Consider the following 21,802-nt stretch of genomic DNA (forward strand, 5'->3'; position numbering starts at 1 on the left):
TTATAGAATTCTAGCTATCTGTCCTTTCCTTTTCGAAATTTCTCGATTTTTTCTCAATTATTTAGATTTTAGATCATACAGTAGTTTATAGCAAATCATAATAAAAACTTCTCATCTTATGTCATATCAATACACTCACACCATTGATGGCAAAGAGCCAAAGAGTAAATATCATTATGATCGAAGATACCGATAACCCGGACGAGGTCCCGGTAATTTGGGTCGACCCGGTTAATTTATCCTAATATTGATCACAGCCCGATAATTCAGGCCCAAGCCCATAACTCGATTTATCGTAGCGACGGTGCTTCATTCGGATTTATATATTAAGAGAAATAGAAGAAGACGATTTAGAGCGAGGGCGTAACGTCAAAACGAGAAATTTCCTTTTTCCTGTGATTTTGCTCAGAAGAAGAAGCTCGAGGAGGAGGAAGAAAGAGGCGATATGGGAGAACGGAAGGTGCTAAACAAGTATTATCCGCCGGATTTTGATCCTGCGAAGCTTCCCAGGCTCCGGCGACCGAAGAACCAGCAGATCAAGGTTCGTATGATGCTTCCAATGAGTGTCCGATGCGGTACCTGCGGAAATTATATCTACAAGGGAACCAAGTTCAATTCCCGTAAAGAAGACGTCATTGGCGAGGTAATTGAATCATTTGATTTTTTGTTCGATCTCCGTTCAATGCAATTTCGTAATCTGTGTAGCTCTTAGCGTACAGTATCGATATGGATGCTTAGGAATGACTCTGAATTTTATTTTTAGGGTTTCAGTGAAGAAATATCGAGATTATTTTCGTCTGTTCGTGAATATGAGACTTATCTTGGAAACGATTTCAGATTTGGGGGTTTAGGGTTTCGAGAAAATTGAGCTGTTGTTTAGGCTGGTGGTAAATAAGCTATTTTCTACGTCTAGTATAAATATTGAGCCCTTGATATTGCTTATTTCGTTTTTGAGCAAGGATTTGTCTTTACCATAAACTAGTTCGAATTGTTGAATAGTTATTCTTAGTGTTATTTTTGTGGCTTATTCTAACCGAAGTTTTTTTTTTTTTTTTTTTTACATGCAGACGTATCTTGGGATTCAAATATTTAGATTCTACTTCAAGTGCACCAAGTGTTCTGCAGAGCTGACAATGAAGACAGATCCACAGAATTCTGATTACATTGTCGAATCTGGGGCATCTCGTAATTATGAACCCTGGCGTGCAGAAGATGAGGTAAGGACTTCAGACATGTAGTTTTGAGGATTATGTTGTGCGTGATATTGATGTACACTCTAGTATACTAATTTACACCTATTTTCTTCTGTGCAGGAGGTTGATAAGGATAAACAGAAAAGAGATGCTGAGGAGATGGGGGATGCGATGAAGTCCTTGGAGAACAGAACTTTGGACTCTAAAAGAGAAATGGACATTATAGCTGCACTTGATGAAATGAAATCAATGAAGGTATGAGCCAGATGCCTTTAGTATCTTCTCCTTTCTTGCTCTCTCTCTTGATCACAGTGTTTAACTCTGAGATTTGATTCTTCATTCTTTAGTTACACTGCAAGATAATTGTTTTTGTACTGATTTACTTTTCATTTTTTGTTTTTACAGTCTAGACATGCTACTGTGAGCGTAGATGCAATGCTGGAGGCCTTGCAAAGAACAGGTGCTGAGAAGGTCTGTTCCTGTCCCTTTGTTTGCTTGTTAATAGACATACTAATTTTTAAGTTGATAAGAAACAGAATTTCCAAACTTTGTCGCTTCTTAATAAGCAAGCCATTTTGCTCTTTGCAAACCTTATATCGTAATGTATCTCTCTCGATTAAAGTTGTCTAAATGATTGGTATGTTGAGTTCTGTCGCTGACTGAGGCAATAATGGTTCTTTTTTTTTTGACAGGTAAAACGAATAGAAGAGGAAGATGAAGCAGTTATAAAGTCTATATTTGGTGTAAGTTTTCATATCATTCTTGTGTCCTTGTTGGTTTTCCACATGATACTTAGCTTTGCTAAACTTCTTTCATTTCCTTTTCATCTGTAATGCAGAAACAGAAAGAAATTATAAGGAGGATTGACGATGACGACTTTGATGATGATGATGATAGCTATGATAGCGATGATTCTCCCAGCCATCAGAAGGAGAAGAAAGGATCATCTTCAAATCTTTCAAAGGTTTCCTCCATAGAAACATTTTTCTTTCAGATATGTCTCATTCTATCACCATGTGTCGATTGTTTTTGAATCACGACTAACTGTTAATTCTTTTTAATTTGGATACAGAAGAGAAAGGCAGATGAAAATCCAAGCAATCCCACGGATATTTTGACTACTTCTGCAGGTGGGTTTTCAATCTTTCTTTTGAAGTTTACGACTTTGATGTCCTATATTTCGGTTAAATTATTTATAACGGGTTCTCCATTTTCAATCAGATAAACCAAAGGAGCCCAAGAAACAAGCTACCAGCAAACAACCTTTCAAATCCGTTCACATAACAGTCATCAAGAAGCAATCTCAACCAACTTCTGCAAAACTAGAGGAGAAGAAGAGCAATGGTGTGGCTAATGCCAGTTTAGTGTCTTTATTCCAAAACTATGGTAGTGATGAAGACGAGGATTGATTGGTTGTTTTATCTCAACATGATTAACACTTTCACTTTCACAGATCTATCGCTGTTTTAGAATTGGATTTGGATCTCATCCTTGTACTGTTTTTTTTTTTTTTTTTGCAAACCCCATCCTTGTATTGTTCATATATGAGATCTATCAAAAAAGTTTGAGGTCATATTATGATACACATTACCAGAAATTTGTTCATGAAATTGTGTTTGTAGATAAGAAGAAACTGCAATTTGATTTGGATGTGATAGTTGGCCTCTGATGAAGCTGACCAACTTACAAAACTCTCCAGATAAGTACAGCAAAATGCATCCTAAGAAAAAACAGAACACCATTTCTTGAATCACACTCCACAATCTGCATCTCACTTCTGCCCTTTCTTCCTCCATAACTCACCAAACATCTTCATACCAGAACTCTTCCTCTTCCCACTTCCCAATCCATCATCAGAATCATCAGCCATTCCTGGCGGTTCAATAAACCCAGCCGTGGTCGTGTCAAACAACCCACCACCTACAAAACATTTCTCAGTTGACCCAGAGCGATCCCCACCGTTCATCTCGAACTCGCCAGAAAGAACCGCAGCTGCAGCATCCGCAGCCTTCCTCCACTGCTCGGTTTGAACCCTAAGCTTTTTCATCTCAGCCTCTAAAGTGTCTTTCGCTTCTTCCATGGACTCGAGCTTCTCCTTCAGGTGAGCCGTCTTTGCTCTGCTTTCTTCTAACTCCTCCCCAATCCGACTCACCTTTGAAGCCATCACATCTTCATTAGCTTTCACATTAGACAACTCTGAAGCCGAATCACTCAACTGATTCTTCAAGCTATCGTTTTCTTTGCCTAGTGATTCATGTTCTTTCTCCATATCATAGAGTCTAGCTTTCAACATCTTGATCTCATCTTCCTTTGCAACCAATTCTTGATTTCCGCTTCTCGGTTCTTCTTCCTCTACCGCAATCTTCTCAACAGGAACCTCAAACACATCAGTCTCTTTCAGCGCATCACCCGGGATGTCATCTCTATCAATTGTCTCAGCCTCATCAGATGCAGATTCGTCCACCCGAGCCAGAGGGTTTGGTTTCTTCGACTTGTTATGAAGCTCATCTTGAGCCTGTTTCTTGACAGCTTCAGCATTAGCCAACTGCTCCTTGAGCAATCTCAATTCCTCTTGCGCTTGTCCTAACTGGGACTCTAGATCCGATATGCGGCCACCAAGTTTCTTCTGTCCAAGAGGATCACTGTGAGGTCCACCGCTTCTAGGAGATCTACGGTCAACACCAAGCTTGAAACTCCGGTCCGTAGTGATGAGACGGTTGGGATGATTGGAGACAGAAGTGGAGGAGGAGGTCCTCAGCCTTGGAGCTTGCCTCTGAGACAAGTCTGAGACTCTAAAGAAACAAAACACCCCAAAACCAATCATTAGTAGTCACATAATTAACTTACTGTGGGAGAATCCAAAATCAAATTGCAACAAATATATAAACTATAGTCGAAACCTGTTTTACCTTGGTCTTGGCATTATTATTAACACAAGAGAGAAACCAAAAGTTGCTGGAGGAAGTTCGAAGGTTTATGGAGGAGAGCGCTTATGAAAATCTGAAGGTATAGAATAAATATGCAAAAAAAGAAAAAAGAAAACACAAGTCATTTATTATATACTGAAACTACCGAAGCCAACATCACTCCATGTCGGGAGAAACTCTCCGGAGAACTGAGATAAGAATGAAATCACGCGCCGTCAAAAGCGCGTGTATATTTTACAAAAAAAGACTAGTAATCTTTTTAAAAAGTTTCACCAGAAACAGAGAATTTGCAAAGCTGGAGAAGTTAGACAACTTCCGTCTACAGCAACGAACGACGATCCAACAGAAGAAAATAAAAGAAGTAAAACTTACCTTAATAGAAGATGAGGTCTACTTTCGCATTTGAAAAAATCCAACAAAAGGGAGGTGACTAAAAAAAGAATCAAGATTAGAAATGGTCAAAAGAGTGAGAGTGTGAAAATGAAAAAGATAGATTTGCGTTTGGCTGATTGTGAGTTAATAAGAGGAACAAAGAACATAAAACCAGAAGAAGATGAGAGAGAGAGAGAGAGATGAAGAGAGAGTTGATGTAGAGTAACGCATGTACAGCTTTTCAAAACAGACAGCTTTATTTTGGAAGACACTCTCACTATCCAAGAAGCCTAGAGAGAGAGAGATAAAGAAAATGAATAGTATTATTATTATTATTATTATTATTTTCATATTTGAAGATTTGAAATAAAGCTGAGTGGAAACTGGACCTAGCGAGAGGATTTAAAATCGAGGGACCATTGGTTAGGAGAAGTAGGGAAGCGCAAAAAAGTATCATTTAAATTTTTTTTATAAAAAAATCTAGTAATAACGTCCACATAACCAACATGTATATCGTTTACAAAAAAAAAAAAAAACCAACATGTATATATATACGATCCCTCGTTTTCTTTTTTAATTGCAAACTATATCTATGTAAAATGCTTTAATTGAAGACCAAAAAAAAAATTGTAGTACAAGAGTGAATTTTATTTCTTCTTTATTTCCTCTATCACACCCGATAATTTGTTTTGTAGTTCTTGTAACCGCCCATATTCCCTATACATTTATATCAGTATACGTGCCTTTTTAAATTATGGACAATAATCTATTAAATTACAATGATGAGGATGTCATAATGTGCTTTACTCTATTCTAAAGTTCATGAATGGCACTAAAACCCATCTATGTGGGATACTTGATTAATCAAGATATTATACCTAGACAAACGCATATACGTGAATGTGAATATTATTTATGTGTCATACATTAATATTTGGTTTCTATATAGTTTATATCATAAATACGCACACATGTAATTTTACTTACATATCAATTTTTCTGACACTCTTGTTTCCTTTTGTCGGGTTTCTACAAATTTCAATTTTTACATACAAACCTCTTTTATTTAGTTTAATAATTAAACCTTCTCTAATTTCGACGTTTCTTTTTGTGATCTCCAACACGTCGAGAAACCAATCTGATGTTTCTCAAGGAAAACAAAAAAAAAAAATCGAAAACGAGAGAAAACAAAACGGTTGTTACTTGTGGGCAATTAAATGTAAGTAGACGCTCTAAACTCTAAAGAGACCAAAAGGTGAAGTGTACTTAATATTTTCAAGAATCGAAGGCAAGAGCATGTGAGTGTGGATGAACTTCCCTAAGTTAATCCCTAAAAGGCTTAAAACCCTTAAAACCCTCCCAAAGATGACGACCACACTTCAATATTCTCATTTAATATCAAAGAGACCAAAGCATGTGAATCTTCATTTTTGTCGTCCTTTCCTCAACTACTAACTAACTCTTCTTTTACTCCCTTTCTGCATCCCTCTATCACCCTCTCCTTTCTTTTTTTCTTGCATGATGGATCAATCACAAAATAATAAAAACTCGCTGAAATTATATTGGAGTTAGTAGTTATATTGTTTATTAGAAAACACAAGAACAAGAAGAAAAAATTGCATGAGAGTTGGTCAATTCTCATCTTGTTGAATATGAAGCAAACTTAGACTCTAAGATAACAAGGAGCAAGCTTAGACTCTAAGATGAGTTTCTTAAGCTTTTTAATGTCGACATCTTTGCTCATGTATAAACCTTGTTGTGGCTTTGTGTATCTTTCCTCCACAATATGTCTCTTCCTTACCAGCTTATTACCCATCACAATTGTATGTTCAATGCTTTATGTTCTTAAAACTAAGATCATAGAGAGACATAAGAACACACAATTAATACCAACAAGAAATCAAATTTGTTTACTTTCTACAATTCACACACGCAATTACGAGCTCGTAGCAATCCAAAAATGATTCCTTTTTCCGAAACTAACAAAGATCAAACCCCTAATATCCAACCTTTGATAAGAATCAATACAACAACTCCATTCAACTGAAAGGTCACAGGACTAAAATTTCAAACCCCTTGAATATAATAAGTAAGAAAGTTAAAGAGACGGCGAATATACCTTAATGGAGTGGAGAATCTCGAGGCACTTAGATACCGATAATAGAGGATCAGAACTTTTCCTCTGTCAGAGAGAGAGAGAGATGTACAGTAATGGTGTTGTGTACATCTACGTACAATGTGTGTAATCGGAAAGATTAAAATGAAAAACAGTTTTTCGTATCTGAAGAAATGTTTGAATTTTATGAATGAATACCTTTGTTTACCGATTCTTTTGACTGAAAGATTGAAAATTTCGACGGCGAATTCCGAAGAAGATGATAAATGGATGAAATGAACAAAGAAACGGTGGAGTTAGTCGGATACCAAAGTAATGAATCGTCGTCTCGTCATCTTTTTTTTTGTTTTTTCACTCTTCCTCCTTCGTTGCTTTCCACGCGCCCCTCTCGCGAGTCAACTTTCTCCACGCATTGATTTTTTTGTCTTATTCATTTCGACGTTTGTTACTGTCGTAAAATATGTGTAAATAGAGAAAAATATATAAAAATAATACACTTAGAGGAAAAAAAAACCGTCTTTAATACTATAATAGTAAGATAAATGTGGCTGAAAAAGGAAATTTGTATGTAAAACTCTGCTACATATAATTTGAAAAAGTGCATAATCTTTCCTTATATACATTATAACATTAATAATGCATTAAGCAAAAACAAAAACAAAAAATGGTGACATGTCTAGAGGAGGGAGTAAGTAAAGGGGAAGTAACTGGATCACTCGCGTATATTTTTTTTACAAAGGCTTGAGAGATACTAAGATTAAAACCCAATGGGCCCTTAATAAGACCGAATAGTGAAAATAGGGAACGAATTATTATCAGTGAGTCAATTGTTGTTGTCTGACCAAAGATGATACAATTCGCCGACGGGAGGCATCTCCCTGAAAAAGCTATCGAACTCCGTCGTCTCCACACCTCCATCTGTTGCATCTTTTCCTACGCCGCAAAACCGCTGTGATGAATCTTTACCGCCGTAGCCTTGGCCGGAGAACTCATAAGAACCATCGGATACGACGGCGTTTTTACCCGTGAGTTCTTGAACAACCGTCTTGAAGCTCCTAGCATCTGTCTGAACGTACTGTGTGTTTATGAAGACAACCTTCATCGGCTCAGATCTCACTCCAGCCATTCTTCTTTTGTTTTCTATGAATTTTGGAAAAACACAATACAAAATTAGTTAACTCTGATTTTTCTTTTGTTTTGGTTTTTGCTCTGTTGAGTAGTTTTGCCTTTTGAATCTCCTCCGGATGTTTCTTGTATTTATATATATGTAGATAGATAAATACATATACACACACACACAGGAAAACAAAATATATAAATAATTATATATATATATATATATGTGTGTGGGGAAGACTGAACTTTGTCATGTTAAAGATTTTTAATTATTTTCCAAAAAAAAAGATTTTTAATTATTAGTTAGAAAGTAGAAACATTTATTATCATGGGGGTAAAGCTGTTATATGGATAAGAGCTAATTGTTCATTAATTATTTTTTAGCATATAGTTTGTATAAGGGGTATCGGAAAAGAACAATTATATTATTATATATATATAGTTATATATAAGTCGAATCGAATGATATTTTTGATTCTAGAAAAATGCTTACGCATGGTGTTACGATCCTATGAATCAAAGAGGACTCTTTTCATTTTATAATACATATATACATACTGATATCAGGAGTGGCCCAAATTTTCTACGTACTAAAGAAATTGTAAACTATAGAAAATATTATATAAAAAATAATATTTTAAGTAGAGTTTTTTTTGTGTAACGGCGGGGTCAACCGAAACTGGAGACTGATTACTTATTTTAAGAATTTGTATATACATAAGCAATATGTGGAGGTTTATTTTGTTGCTACGTTACACCAATATTTTTCGTTGTTACTAAATTATTGATATACAATACAAATCTGAACGTTTTTTGTTTTTGTTTTGGTGTATATATATGTGCACAAGTTGGATAATACTATATATATAGCACTTACTGTATCTAAAAATAAAATAAATAGGGAAAATATATGGTCTTTGGCGATATATATACATATATATATGGTCATTGCAATAATTGTATTATTGGTCTTCGAGGTGATTCTTGTACGGGTGAGACAGGTTTGACTGTTAAAAATAAAAATTCAAGCAGCCTTGACGGACCAAATAAATAGACTTTTTTTGTTTTGTTTTTGTTGTTATTATTTGTTTGTCTGACTGAGCATTAACGAAGAGGATCATGCAATGGGTCAAACAAAGCACGCCTTACTTATTTCATGGAATTTATGGAATCACATCACATCAGCCTTCAGATTAGCAAGACGCGACCGATGTTGTTGTTATATCTTCTATCATATGTAATTATGTACACTGAAACAAATCAAATTCCGACCAAAAAAAAAGAAAACAAATCAAATTAAAATAGCCACAAAGTAAAAATGAGCTATCAAATTTCTGTGAAAAAATATAACATAAAATTATTCACAAAAAGTAGAACAATCTTATATCTTATATCGTCCAAAAACGTAGACCATGTTAAAATATTCACAACAATCTTATATCACAACAATCACAAAATTATTCACAAAAAATTCACAACAATCTTATATCACAAAATTATTCACAAAAAGAAGAAAAAAAAAGTTATTCACAACAATCTTATATCGTCCAAAAACGTAGACCATGTTAAAATATTTTATTAAATTGTTGTTTAATTAGCTATTATAAAACTATTTACATTGCTATTAGTATTAACACAACTATATAGTTAGAAGATTAATCTCGTCTATCGAAACTCAAAAGTGATTTATTAAGCAATCAGCCATAAACCAAAGTACTCAGCTTATTCATCTATAGAAATTGGTAATTCATTGTCAGAAAATATTTTTTTCTAAATATTAAAATTTTAATTCCAAAACTATAAAATTTATGACTTTCAAAAAACTAATACACTAGTTTGTAAATTTGTCTCAATTTACACTTTTTAAGAATTTTAACAATTAGAAAATAACATTTTTATAATAATAATTAATAACTATAGATTTATACTAAAGAATCATAAATATGATCACTAGTATATATTAATAAAATGTCATGGTCCCAACATTATTACTTTATATATGTTTTTCTAATAAATTAATATTACTATATGATACTTCTTCTAACTGTGTTCTTGTAATTCATTGCATGATTTTAAGAAGATTTGATACAACTAATCTCACAAGAAGATACAGACCCCAAAGACAGATAAAACATATGAATTCTTATCAATTGTAGTATACAGATGTTTAGAAATAAATTGTTGTTTTCACCCAAAATTGGTAACAAGAATCGTTTTTCTTCATTTGTTTTTCCAAATTCCTTAGCATATATAGTTCCTTAAGATTTATATCTGTATAAGTAAACTAACACCTGTAATCATATAATATTGTCTCCAAATTAAGCATTTACAATTTAAGCATTTCTTTTTTTTTATTTTAAATAAATAATCCAAAACAAGAGAGATCAACGAATAGAAGATACTAGAAGAAAGAAGAAGAAGATGGCTTGTATAGATTTTGTGTTTAAGGTTTCCGGTTTGACTATGTTGTTCATCGTCGGCACAACAAGTCTCCCGACCACTGTACCAAAAGTATTTGACGTTCAAAGATATGGTGCGAAAGGTGACGGTAAAACGGATAACACTAATGTATTGACATTTTCTTCTACTCTGCTTTTTTCTTTTTCTCAATTTATTTATACATTTTCCATATATTATTAGATTCGTTCAAATTAAAATAATAAAAACGGGCTGATTGCTTGATCTTACTGGATTACAAACCAGTTTAATTTAACTACTACATCCCATTCGATTTAGTATGATGAAATTATAATTACATTCTTATTGAAGAACATATGTTTGTTCCGTTTGTTTTTGTGACTAAAACGGTTTTGAATCTTATAAATTACTATAGATATTATGTATGATTTAATCAAATAATCGAACTTTTCTTGTTAATGTATATCATAAAAAGGCGTTCACGAATACATGGGAAGATGCATGCACATGGAATGGACCAAGCAAAATGTACATACCGAATGGAAGATTCTATCTTGGTGCTGTATCGTTTGCAGGTCCATGCACAGCTGGTTCCATTTCATTTGTCATCGACGGGACTTTGTTGGCTCCTCCGAACAACAATGACATCAAAAAGGAAACATGGATCAACTTCCGTTACATCGAGTATCTCACGGTTTCTGGCAGCGGCACCCTCGACGGTCAAGGACAAATGTCTTGGTCACTAAATGACTGTCGCAAGAATGAGTTTTGTCCCAAACTTGCTATTGTAAGTATACTGTTTCTTCAACTTCTTCTACATATGAATAATTTGATCATATTTTCATGGTGTTTGAATACATTTTGACAGAACATGGGGTTTGATTTCGTAAAGAAATCAAGACTGGAAGGGATAACATCACTCAACAGCAAAGCGGGACATTTTAATTTCTTCAGCGTTGATCACTTCAACATCACAGGAGTCAATATAAAAGCTCCCGGCGATAGCCCCAACACTGACGGGATCAAAATAGCTTTATCAAGCAACATACGAATCTCAAACACTAACATAAGCACCGGAGACGATTGTATCGCAATGCTCTCTGGAAACAACAATTTTGATATCTATAACGTCACGTGTGGTCCAGGACATGGGATCAGCATTGGGAGCTTGGGAAAGAATAAAGACGAGAAGAACGTCAATGGCTTAACGGTTAGGGATACTGTTTTTATTGGTACGACGGACGGTATTCGAATCAAGACATGGGAATCTTCGGTTTCTACGATCCTAGTGTAAGTGATGTATATAATGTGGATATAAATGTAATTGTATTAACCTAGTCACTTGTGTAATCCTATATATATTGTAAAGTCTCACATGTAATAAGATGGAGTCTTTCATATTCACATGGTATCAGAGCAAATACGATACCTAAAAACCTAAATTTTTCATCGCCGCCACTCACATCTCTTCTCTTCTCTTCCTCTTCGTTCACCTCATCATCATGTCTGCGATTGGCTCCTCTGTCTCTACTGCCGATACCATCTCTGTCTCCAATGGTGCTACTCTCATGAACGTCAATATGACGAATGTCACCAAGCTCACCACCACCAACTTCCTTATGTGGAAACGTCAAGTTCACGCTCTCTTGGATGGTTATGCTCTAGCTGGTTATGTCGATGGATCTGTCACTGCTCCAGCCATGACCACCACAACCGATGGTGTTGTCTCTGCAAATGATGACTATGTCATGTGGAAACGACAAGATAAGCTAATCTACAGCGCACTTCTTGGTGCAATCACCATCTCTGTTCAGCCGATTCTCTCCAAGGCGGAAACGTCGGCTGATATTTGGTCGACTCTCTCCTCCACCTATGCCAATCCCAGCCATGGCCATGTTCAGCAACTGAGACAGCAACTCAAGTACTGGACTAAGGGTACGAAATCCATTGATTCTTATTTTCAAGGTTTTACAACCCGCTTTGATCAACTTGCACTTCTGAACAAACCTGTTGAACCGGAAGCACAAATCGAGTTCATTCTTGAGGGTCTCCCTGAGGACTACAAGACTGTGATTGATCAAGTTGAAAGTAGGGATTCCTTGCCAACGTTGACTGAGCTTCATGAAAAACTCCTGAACCATGAAACTAAACTTGCAACAAAGGCGGCAATCTCGTCTCTTCCGGTGACAGCGAACGTTGCTAGCTATCGTGGAAATTCAGGGTCCAACAACAACAACTCTCGAAACAACAATGGTCGTTCCAACAACAACAACAACAACAACAACCGTGGTAACAATAACGGACAGCCCTATCATGTCAGCAACCAGCGTCAACAATACACACCACGGCCGTATCAAGGAAAGTGCCAATTGTGTGGTGTTTATGGTCATAGTGCACGTCGTTGTTCTCAACTCCAACTCTCCACAATGCCGTATGGTTCAAATCAGTCCTCGGTCTCCTCGTTCTCTCCTTGGCAACCGAGAGCTAACATGGCTGCTACTCAACAGTACAATCCCGGGAATTGGCTACTTGATAGTGGTGCGACGCATCATTTGACGTCGGACTTGAACAACCTTGCTTTACACCAGCCATACAATGGTGGTGAGGAGGTTCTCACTGCTGATGGGTCTGGAATGCCTATCACACACACGGGTTCTGCCTTACTCCCTACACCAAAACGCCCTCTTGCTTTAAATGATGTTTTATGTGTTCCTCATGTACAGAAAAATCTTATCTCTGTATATCGAATGTGTAACACTAATGGTGTCTCGGTGGAATTCTTTCCTGCTCATTTTCAGGTGAAGTACCTCAGCACGGGGGCACGGCTACTCCAAGGCAAGACTAAACACGAGCAGTACGAGTGGCCAGTCACATCTCCGTTTGCCGTTTCCATGTTTGCGTCGTCTTCTCCGAAAGCAGACCTCATCTCTTGGCACTCACGACTTGGGCACCCCTCTTTATCTATTTTAAAAACTCTTGTTTCTTCTTTTTCTTTACCCGTATCTCATTCTCTTGAAAAACACTTATCCTGTTCGGATTGCTCTATCAATAAAAGTCATAAGCTTCCCTTTTATTCAAACACAATCACCTCATCTCACCCACTTGAATATTTGTATACTGATGTTTGGACCTCTCCAACCATCTCTGTTGATAACTACAAATATTACTTGATTATCGTGGATCACTTTACTCGATACACTTGGTTTTATCCCCTTAAACTCAAGTCCCAAGTTCGTGATGTGTTCATTGCCTTCACGGCACTCGTTGAGAACAAATTCAAACGGCGTATTGGCACACTTTATTCGGACAATGGAGGAGAATTTATTGCGTTGCGTTCGTTTCTCACCTCACATGGCATAGCACATCTCACAACTCCATCCTCCGCTTCGTCCTCCTCTCTGTCTTCCAATACCACCTCTTCCTCATCACTGAACCAGAGCCCTCCTCCACCACCTCCCACTAATATCCATCCGATGCAAACACGTTCCAAAAATAACATCACCAAACCAAACACAAAACTCTCCCTCACAGTCACAAAAACCAAACCAAACAAGAAACAGTCCCTCACTATCACGACAACCAAATTGTCCCCTGTTATTCCACAAACTGTTGCAGAGGCGTTGCAGGACCAGAACTGGCGCAAAGCTATGTGTGAGGAGATAGATGCTTAGACTCGGAACGGAACATTTCACTTAGTGCCTCCACATCCTCGTCAGAATGTCATTGGATGTAAGTGGATATTCACCCTTAAATACAAACCTAATGGTGACCTTGACAGGTACAAAGCGCGATTAGTGGCTAAAGGGTTTCACCAACAACATGGACATGATTTTACTGAGACGTTCAGCCCTGTGATCAAATCCACCACTGTTCGTTCTGTCCTTCATGTTGCTGTGAGCAAAGGGTGGAGTATTCGACAAGTAGATGTCAACAATGCTTTTTTACAAGGCACCTTAACCGATGAGGTCTATGTAAAACAACCTCCTGGCTTTGTTGACCGTGACAATCCTCATTATGTTTGTCGTCTCCGGAAGGCGTTATATGGCTTGAAACAGGCACCTCGCGCTTGGTACCAAGAGTTGCGTTCCTATCTACTCCAACTAGGTTTTCTCAACTCGGTCTCTGACACTTCCCTGTTTATCAAACGTCATGGCCAAGATGTAGTGTATGTTCTTGTTTATGTCGACGACATGCTTATCACGGGCAGTAATACTACTATTCTTAAGTATTTCATAGCGGATCTTGCTGCTCGTTTTTCACTAAAAGATCTTGGTGAAATGAGTTATTTTCTGGGAATTGAAGCAACAAGGACCTCACAAGGTCTTCACCTCATGCAGAAACGGTACATTCTCGATCTCTTGGCCAAGACTAAGATGCTTGATGCACGCCCAGTTACGACGCCCATGTCACCTACTCCAACTCTATCCGTCAAGTCTGATACACCTCTCTCGCAACCAAGTGAATACCGTGCTGTCATTGGGAGCTTACAGTACTTGTCGTTCACTCGGCCTGATATTGCCTTTGCGGTTAACCGGTTGTCTCAGTTCATGCACAGCCCAACGGATCTTCATTGGCAAGCTGCCAAACGGGTCTTACGGTATCTTGCTGGTACTGCGTCTGTTGGTATATTTATTCGTGCTGCCACACCGCTGACATTACACGCCTACTCTGATGCGGATTGGTCCAAAAATATGGAAGATTGTGTCTCGACTAATGCCTATATTTTGTACCTTGGTGGTAATCCTATCTCGTGGTCCTCAAAGAAACAACGGAGTGTTGCTCGTTCTTCGACGGAATCGGAGTACCGTGCGGTTGCAAATACTGCTGCTGAACTACGTTGGGTATGCAATCTCCTCACTGAACTTGGTATTGAGTTGCAATCGCCACCGGTGATTTATTGTGACAATGTTGGAGCGACATATCTCTCGGCAAATCCTGTTTTTCACTCCCGTATGAAACATATTGCTCTTGACTTTCACTTTGTTCGGCAATATGTTCAAGAGGGTGCTCTTCGAGTCTCTCATGTTTCCACACATGATCAGCTTGCGGATGCTCTCACGAAAGCTCTTCCGCGCCCGAAGTTCCTTGATCTTATGTCCAAGATTGGAGTTGCACATGCCCCTCCATCTTGCGGGGGCGTGTAAGTGATGTATATAATGTGGATATAAATGTAATTGTATTAACCTAGTCACTTGTGTAATCCTATATATATTGTAAAGTCTCACATGTAATAAGATGGAGCCTTTCATATTCACACCTAGTTTCCAATTTTGTTTATGAGAATTTGCAGATGATTGATGTTGGAACCCCGATTAACATTGATCAGAAGTATTGTCCTTACCCACCCTGCAAGAATATGGTAACTTACTATGCAAGAAACAAACTTACTTCTTTTTAAAAATCTTCATGTCGAGTTTAAATACATATTGTTATATGTTTTTTATTGTAATTTTTGCAGGGAGATTCTCACATTCAGATCCAAAACGTGACATTAAAAAATATTTGGGGAACGTCAAAGAACAAAGTGGCTGTGAAATTTCAATGTAGCAAAAGTTTTCCTTGCAAAGATGTTAAGTTAATTGACATTAACTTGAAGCACAATGGAGTTGACGGTCCAGCGATTACGTTGTGTGAGAACATTAAAGGTTCTGCTACAGGCAAGATGGTTCCTTCGCATTGTATGAACTGATCTGGTCGAAACAATATATAGTCATTTTCTTTTTGATTGGTGTGCATATATACATACCAATATCTAAATTTGTGATGAGATCTGGACAACAGGGTTAACTTGAATTTTTCTAAAATATATAGTTTTACAATCCATCAATATTATGATTTTGTATTCAACAAATTACATGTGTTTGTAAATTAATTATCAAAACTACACATTGTTTTTCTAAGATATGAAAAATATTCTTACAGTGTATTTTATACATTTTATATGTATATATCTTAACTTTCTTTTGAATGAACAGATCTTGTATAACCTCTAATTAATTTAATAACAGAAAAATTTGAAATGTTACTACTTACTAGCAAGCCAAAAGCGATGTTCCGTTAAACTATATAGTAGACATAAAACTTCAATACCAGAAGTTAATAATTCGTTTTTTAAACCATTTCATTTGAAATATGGTTGATAAATTGATCTTATCACATGTGATTTCAAATTATACAATTTCATCGAGCTTTTAAACCATTTATTCCAATTATATTTGATATCAATATATTTTGATTTCAAATTATATAATTTTATTTTATAAAAATGAATATATCAGTAGATACATAAATTTGTTTGTCGATGACATCTCTTCAACAATAAACATTGTCTTTGATAACTTTGAGAATGATGATAATATTTAACTCCCAAGGTTCTTAAAAATTAGACTTTTTCTTTGTAGACACAAAGTTTAAAGGATCTGATGTTATAAAAGATTGAGTAGTTCTATATTTTCCAATTGAAAATTCATATGGTATAAGTACTATAAATCAATAAATTTATACCAAATATTTTTTTAAAAAGAAAATTAAGTTTTTTCATGCATTTAAATGATGAATTATTTTTGACTACACATATACAACACATAATAATTATTGTTAACTTTTGAAAAAAGTGGAAAAACATAAATAAAATATATTTAAAACATGAGCAAATTATAAGCAAAACATATGTAAACATTAAAAATTGACTAAATAATTGGTGGATAAATTCAATTATTTGTTGGTTAGTGAGAAATAATGAGTCTTTTACTAATATACCATTTGTTGAAATAATAACTATATGGACATTGATTTTAGTCTAGAATATTTTGTGATCAGCCCATCAATCCAGGAGCCATTGAAAATACTTTTTCACAGGGCTTGCGGAGATGTGGAACTAGTAGATAATATATCACTTGTGTTGATGGCTGCTTATGCTGCGTGGTTTCACATGAGCACATACCACAAATGGGTGGAGGAGTGTCTCTTTTATAGCGCAATCAAAACTTATTTTCTAGCACAATATTTTTACATTTTTGTATTTTTATATATTTTCAGTCGCTTCATAATGAAATGATGATATGATTAATGAGCGAGAAAACTATATATTTCACTTTTTAATGGTTTAAAAAAATCAAAAAAAAAAATAATAATAATGTGATATGGTTTTAGGATATATCCTTATCCAAAATTCTGCAATTTATTAAGTAATTTAGTATGGTGATACACGGTTCAAAAACTATAAACAACAATACCAAATTTATATACATTTTATTCATGATGCATAAAACACGGTTACTTAACACAGAAAAAAGTATCCATAAAAAATTTGAACAGTTCTAGAAGAAAAATGACTACCATTTACAGAAATTATTATTACCACAAGATATGAGATATCTCGTGTAGTTTTATATTAATTAATGCTGTGTGCTTTTGTTGTATTTGTTTTTTTTTTAAATCACTATTGCACAAAAATGGGGCAACTAATACACATTTCACATTTGTCATTCGTATGTGTCCGGTTGGGTAGCCTAATACGAGGGGTTGATTCCCGCATATGCTACAAACGCTAGATCCTTACATTTGCTCGTAGATCAAATTTAAGATCAGAATGTTATTAGTAATGTGACTTATTACGATGTCAAAGAGACGGAGACTACATTAGACAATCATTTGGTTTGTTGTCGGCGTGTAGCTAATGTAACGCCATCGCCAGCTTCAACCTCTTCCCTCTGTGATCTGAAGTGCTTTTATTGATAAAAAAAAGAGTTGAAAAGAGTATCACATTTTAGATACTAGATTTAAGGAGTTTCAAGACCGATGTTCGGTCGGGCATGCTCGGTATTGCACCCTTTACTTGGACACAAAGAGAGGCAGCTGCAGCTGTAGGCACCAGAAGATAGAACCAAAAGTGAGACAAAACTAATCTGAAATTATGGGGTTAGAAAACTAGATTTCTTGGATTTTGTCCACTAATTATTACCAGCAAATCTCAAGCATTCCTCATGGGACTTGCCCTCTACCATAGCCACTGCAAATGCAGCTGTGAAAGTATCCCCAGCTCCTGTAGTATCGACCACTTGTGCAGCTGGTATTATAGACTGCTGGATTGGTTTTTCCCCTTCTATGAATAGTGCAGATCCTTTGGACCCGAGTTTCACTAGGACTTGCTTAACTCCCTGAGGGAAAACATAGCTTAAACCTTATAAACCCAAAAACCACTAAACCAGCATCTTCAAAGAGTCCAGTTGCAGCAAGGATGATTAGCCAAAATTAAAAGTCTGATGTATTGGTAATGAGGAAAAAAAGGGACTTACCAACTTATGGCACTTTGCAACAGCTTGGCTAATCTGTTCAAAAGATTCAGTTGGCATCCCGGTCAAGCGACTGAGCTCAGTTTCATTCGGACTCAAGATGTCAATGGAATCCAATAACTCATTGGGGATTGGCGTATCCATTCCTCCAACATCAAGGATGACAGGAACACCTGCTTTCTTCACAGCCTGCAAAAAAACCCACCAGCAAACCTAAGTTTTTTTTTGGAGAAATAGCAATTCCATCAAGATGATCCAAGCATATGATCAACCAACACTCCTATAAGCTGACATTGTTGTCAAGAAGACAACATTGCATCAAAGTTTCAAACTAAAGCTGCATTTTAGCTCCCCTAGACTAACTCTCATTGAAGTAAACCCAATATGAAATTTTGAAAGAAGTAGAAAAATATGACCTTAGCAACTTGAATATTGATGGAATCTGGGATCTCCCTTTGAAGCAGGACAATACCAGCAGTCCTCACGATCTCAAGATCATCATCACTCATTGTCTCAGGCCAAGCTTTCATATTAGCACCACCAACGATAATGATCGAATTCTGACCGTCCGATTGAAGCATGACGACGGCGTGCCCCGTCGGCTCATCGTTCACCGATCGCACGTAATCCAGATGAACACCACACCCAGCATCGCCCAACGCCTCGGCAATAAGCTTACCATGCGCGTCCTCACCCAAACGGCCAACGAAGTAAGTCGGATACATAAGCTTCGCTCCACACGCCGCCTGATTCGCGCCTTTTCCTCCGGCGAGCGTTTGCCCTGTCTTGGCCGAAATCGTTTCCCCTTCCTTGGGCAATCTCTCGATCTCCACATAGATGTCGGCGTTCGCAGATCCCACAACGACCAGAGGCGGCGCATGGGCTTCGATAGCTGATTTAACATTCCGATTCGCCGATGGATCGACGGAGAGCGAGAGAACACGGAGGGATCTTCTGGAAAGAGGGCGGGAACATCGAGATTGTGTTGGATTAGGATAGAGAGTGTTGATCTGAAGCTTCCTGAGTCGATCGAATTCGATGTTCGTAGGATTAAAATTGGTGAATTGAGAAAGTGAAACCCCTTTCATCATCCAAAGTGTTGACTTGTATGAAACAACCTTTTGTGATTTTGACTATGAGAGTTATTAGTGAACGAGTCTTCGTATCACACTCGTACGTGGTTTCGCTCTAAACATTAGAGTAGATGCTAAATTAATCATTTCGAATTTTAGAGTGATAAGTGAATTGTAACTCCAGTAATAAAACCACTTGCCCACGGTCAAAAGCACGACGATGACGCAGGCAGTGGCATAAGCAACTAGCGAATATCAATTTAATACTCATCATCAGTACTAGTATAAATTATGGAACATGTCTGCTTCTTCACCACCAGACACACAAGTCAAAACAACGAGCGAGAGTAGCAGAGAGATCTACAGTGAGCTAGATCAAGAGAGCAACCTAGCAATGACGGAGGAGGTGATTCTTCTGGATTTCTGGGCGAGTATGTATGGGATGAGGACGAGGATTGCACTGGCGGAGAAAAGAGTCAAGTACCATTACAGAGAAGAAGATCTTTGGAATAAGAGCTCTTTGCTCCTCCAGATGAACCCGGTTCACAAGAAAATCCCGGTTCTCATCCACAACGGTAAACCGCTATGTGAATCTCTCTTTCAGCTCGAGTACATAGACGAGACTTGGCCCGAAGAAAACCCTCTCCTTCCCTCCGATCCTTACAAGAGGGCTCGTGCCAAATTCTGGGCCGACATCATCGACAAAAAGGTATTACATGTTATATTTACGGTTTGGTTTTTGCTGGTTTTATCCGCTTTATACCGGTTTGATGTTTGATTTTATTTCGGTTATGTTTGGTGCTATATTACTGGTACTGCCGTACTGGTAGTAGTAAATGTATTTGTTTGGATTCAATTTTCATTTTCTTTGTATATTAAAATCAGTTGGTTTCTAAACAAGATTGGTTTGGTATCGGTTTAAGTATTTTGGATTGGTTTGGTTTCTTCCGCTAGAGTCCACTTGTAAATTTTTAACCAAATGGATCAGGTGAACGTTGCGGGGAGGAGGATATGGACGACAAAAGGTGAGGAGAAAGAAGAAGCATCCAAGGAGTTAATCGAGATACTCAAGACGCTTGAATCCGAGCTTGGAGACAAAGATTACTTTGGAGAAGAAACGTTCGGGTATGTGGACATAGCTCTCATTGGGTTCTATAGCTGGTTTGGAGTGTACGACAAGTATGGGAATATCAATATCGAATCAGAGTGTCCAAAACTGATTGCCTGGGCCAAAAGGTGTTTGCAGAGAGAGAGCGTCGCTAAAGCCTTGCCCGAGTCAGAGAAGATCACTACGTTCATTTCCGAGCGTAGGAAGAAACTTGAACTAGAGTAAATTTCTCTTCTTTGTTCTGTTCCATGTCGATCGGTTCTTGTGTTTCTTCTTTTCTGTTTGGCTGTTTGCGGTCTTGTCTGCCGCATAATAATACGTACTAGTTTGGGAGACTATATTTTCGATGTTTCTTTCTTTTTTGTTACATAACTATGTGATTCTATGTCTTCGAATAATGTTTATGTAAACTTGATTTCAGTTTCAGTGTTCAATATATATAAAGTTTGATGTAAAAAAAAAAAACACGATAAAAATAAGAACAGCTAAATGTTAAATCTTATGAAATAAGTAGACTATAACCTACGTATGAATGATAAATAAACGAATAATTAGATCAAACTACATTTTACTTTTAAATTCGTTGTGTTGTACACAATAGAGAATTATTAGTGCATTTTAGTGCTATACGATCAATGGCATTGAATTATTATTTTTTGTAATAGAATGGCATTGAATTATAAATTATTGATGACAAAACATGAACGTCACTTGTTCTAATACCAAAATCGACGCACCGTATAATAGATTTTGAATTCGTTGATTTAAACAATAATCCGACATGGTGCACAAGATTTGATAATCTTTATTCAAATACTGTAATAAGATTAACTAAAAAAAATTGAATTAAATAAGGGAAAAAATAAATTGAAAATTAAACTCGATTTAAAAATATTAACCGAACACATCTAAAAAATCGTCGGATAGTGTCGGTTCAAAGAAACTTCGTTTTAGTCATTTTAAGTATTCAAAAATATGTTTGAAATTTATTAGTTACTAGTATTGTTGACTGCAAACTGATTGTTTACTTTGCTTATGAAGATCCACAAAAATGAGAATAATGGGATTTAGATGCCAGAGACATATAATCACATATGTATTACGAATCAATTTAATTATGTTTTCAGCCAGCTAAAAATTTGATTGTTTTTTTTTTTTTTGGCATCCTTAAAAGTAACTAAAGAG

The 21,802-nt window shown here is 36.6% G+C and overlaps 6 protein-coding genes and 1 long non-coding RNA gene across 10 annotated transcripts; 3 read left to right on the top strand and 4 right to left on the bottom strand.

Moving 5' to 3' along the window:
- The first annotated feature begins 445 nt into the window (after positions 1–445).
- Positions 446–2,766, top strand: LOC17898475 (coiled-coil domain-containing protein 94 homolog). The gene is made up of 8 exons (XM_006305305.2): positions 446–643; positions 1,068–1,217; positions 1,314–1,448; positions 1,599–1,664; positions 1,886–1,936; positions 2,032–2,157; positions 2,266–2,323; positions 2,415–2,766. Exons 1-8 carry the CDS (start codon positions 446–448, stop codon positions 2,600–2,602), a joined length of 972 nt encoding a protein of 323 aa, XP_006305367.1. The 3' UTR covers positions 2,603–2,766.
- On the bottom strand, positions 2,746–4,736 carry LOC17899253 (interactor of constitutive active ROPs 1). Its single transcript, XM_023789372.1, has 3 exons — positions 4,493–4,736; positions 4,103–4,193; positions 2,746–3,985 (listed from the first exon to the last, which is right to left on the bottom strand). Exons 2-3 carry the CDS (start codon positions 4,114–4,116, stop codon positions 2,965–2,967), a joined length of 1,035 nt encoding a protein of 344 aa, XP_023645140.1. The 5' UTR covers positions 4,117–4,193; positions 4,493–4,736; the 3' UTR covers positions 2,746–2,964.
- A 1,304-nt stretch (positions 4,737–6,040) lies between these two features.
- LOC17898056 lies at positions 6,041–6,916 on the bottom strand. Of its 3 annotated transcripts, none has more exons than XR_002832464.1 (3): positions 6,807–6,916; positions 6,612–6,674; positions 6,041–6,343 (listed from the first exon to the last, which is right to left on the bottom strand). It is a non-coding gene; the product is annotated as an uncharacterized LOC17898056 (long non-coding RNA). The 3 variants fall into 3 exon arrangements; XR_002832465.1 differs by having other exon boundaries at positions 6,612–6,719; XR_002832463.1 differs by having other exon boundaries at positions 6,612–6,916.
- Positions 6,917–7,188: 272 nt separating this feature from the next.
- Positions 7,189–7,829, bottom strand: LOC17898384 (VQ motif-containing protein 1). Its single transcript, XM_006304264.2, has one exon. The coding sequence runs from the start codon at positions 7,732–7,734 to the stop codon at positions 7,432–7,434; it is 303 nt and encodes a 100-aa protein (XP_006304326.1). The 5' UTR covers positions 7,735–7,829; the 3' UTR covers positions 7,189–7,431.
- A 2,316-nt stretch (positions 7,830–10,145) lies between these two features.
- On the top strand, positions 10,146–15,831 carry LOC17898869 (exopolygalacturonase). 2 transcript variants are annotated; one of them, XM_006304552.2, is made up of 6 exons: positions 10,146–10,292; positions 10,618–10,929; positions 11,011–11,430; position 12,077; positions 15,404–15,501; positions 15,601–15,831. In XM_006304552.2, the coding sequence occupies exons 1-6, from the start codon at positions 10,146–10,148 to the stop codon at positions 15,829–15,831; spliced, it is 1,209 nt and encodes a 402-aa protein (XP_006304614.2). The 2 variants fall into 2 exon arrangements, with proteins under 2 accessions (XP_006304614.2, XP_023632628.1); XM_023776860.1 differs by lacking the exon at position 12,077 and having other exon boundaries at positions 11,011–11,432; positions 15,384–15,501.
- A 1,784-nt stretch (positions 15,832–17,615) lies between these two features.
- LOC17899277 (ribokinase) lies at positions 17,616–19,641 on the bottom strand. The gene is made up of 4 exons (XM_006305001.2): positions 18,853–19,641; positions 18,440–18,625; positions 18,106–18,301; positions 17,616–18,005 (listed from the first exon to the last, which is right to left on the bottom strand). The coding sequence occupies exons 1-4, from the start codon at positions 19,525–19,527 to the stop codon at positions 17,911–17,913; spliced, it is 1,152 nt and encodes a 383-aa protein (XP_006305063.1). The 5' UTR covers positions 19,528–19,641; the 3' UTR covers positions 17,616–17,910.
- A 173-nt stretch (positions 19,642–19,814) lies between these two features.
- On the top strand, positions 19,815–21,051 carry LOC17896741 (glutathione S-transferase U24). The gene is made up of 2 exons (XM_006303231.2): positions 19,815–20,218; positions 20,498–21,051. Exons 1-2 carry the CDS (start codon positions 19,904–19,906, stop codon positions 20,840–20,842), a joined length of 660 nt encoding a protein of 219 aa, XP_006303293.2. The 5' UTR covers positions 19,815–19,903; the 3' UTR covers positions 20,843–21,051.
- Positions 21,052–21,802: the final 751 nt, after the last annotated feature.

Source organism: Capsella rubella, unplaced genomic scaffold (genome assembly GCF_000375325.1).
Source record: "Capsella rubella cultivar Monte Gargano unplaced genomic scaffold, Caprub1_0 scaffold_1, whole genome shotgun sequence".
Classification (NCBI taxonomy): Eukaryota; Viridiplantae; Streptophyta; class Magnoliopsida; order Brassicales; family Brassicaceae; genus Capsella; species Capsella rubella.

What these genes read in the sequence shown, in the direction of transcription:
- LOC17896741 (XM_006303231.2), top strand. Translation starts at nt 19,904, where the DNA reads ATGACGGAGGAGGTGATTCTTCTGGATTTCTGGGCGAGTATGTATGGG. An exon ending in CCGACATCATCGACAAAAAG is followed by an intron (nt 20,219 to 20,497) that starts GTATTACATGTT and finishes CAAATGGATCAG; the next exon opens with GTGAACGTTGCGGGGAGGAG.
- LOC17898869 (XM_023776860.1), top strand. Translation starts at nt 10,146, where the DNA reads ATGGCTTGTATAGATTTTGTGTTTAAGGTTTCCGGTTTGACTATGTTG. An exon ending in TTTGTCCCAAACTTGCTATT is followed by an intron (nt 10,930 to 11,010) that starts GTAAGTATACTG and finishes ACATTTTGACAG; the next exon opens with AACATGGGGTTTGATTTCGT. An exon ending in TCGGTTTCTACGATCCTAGT is followed by an intron (nt 11,433 to 15,383) that starts GTAAGTGATGTA and finishes AATAAGATGGAG; the next exon opens with CCTTTCATATTCACACCTAG.
- LOC17898384 (XM_006304264.2), bottom strand. Translation starts at nt 7,734, where the DNA reads ATGGCTGGAGTGAGATCTGAGCCGATGAAGGTTGTCTTCATAAACACA.
- LOC17898475 (XM_006305305.2), top strand. Translation starts at nt 446, where the DNA reads ATGGGAGAACGGAAGGTGCTAAACAAGTATTATCCGCCGGATTTTGAT. An exon ending in CATCTTCAAATCTTTCAAAG is followed by an intron (nt 2,158 to 2,265) that starts GTTTCCTCCATA and finishes ATTTGGATACAG; the next exon opens with AAGAGAAAGGCAGATGAAAA. An exon ending in TATTTTGACTACTTCTGCAG is followed by an intron (nt 2,324 to 2,414) that starts GTGGGTTTTCAA and finishes ATTTTCAATCAG; the next exon opens with ATAAACCAAAGGAGCCCAAG.
- LOC17899277 (XM_006305001.2), bottom strand. Translation starts at nt 19,527, where the DNA reads ATGATGAAAGGGGTTTCACTTTCTCAATTCACCAATTTTAATCCTACG. An exon ending in TTGCAAAGTGCCATAAGTTG is followed by an intron (nt 18,302 to 18,439) that starts GTAAGTCCCTTT and finishes GTTTTCCCTCAG; the next exon opens with GGAGTTAAGCAAGTCCTAGT. An exon ending in GGAATGCTTGAGATTTGCTG is followed by an intron (nt 18,006 to 18,105) that starts GTAATAATTAGT and finishes TGGTGCCTACAG; the next exon opens with CTGCAGCTGCCTCTCTTTGT.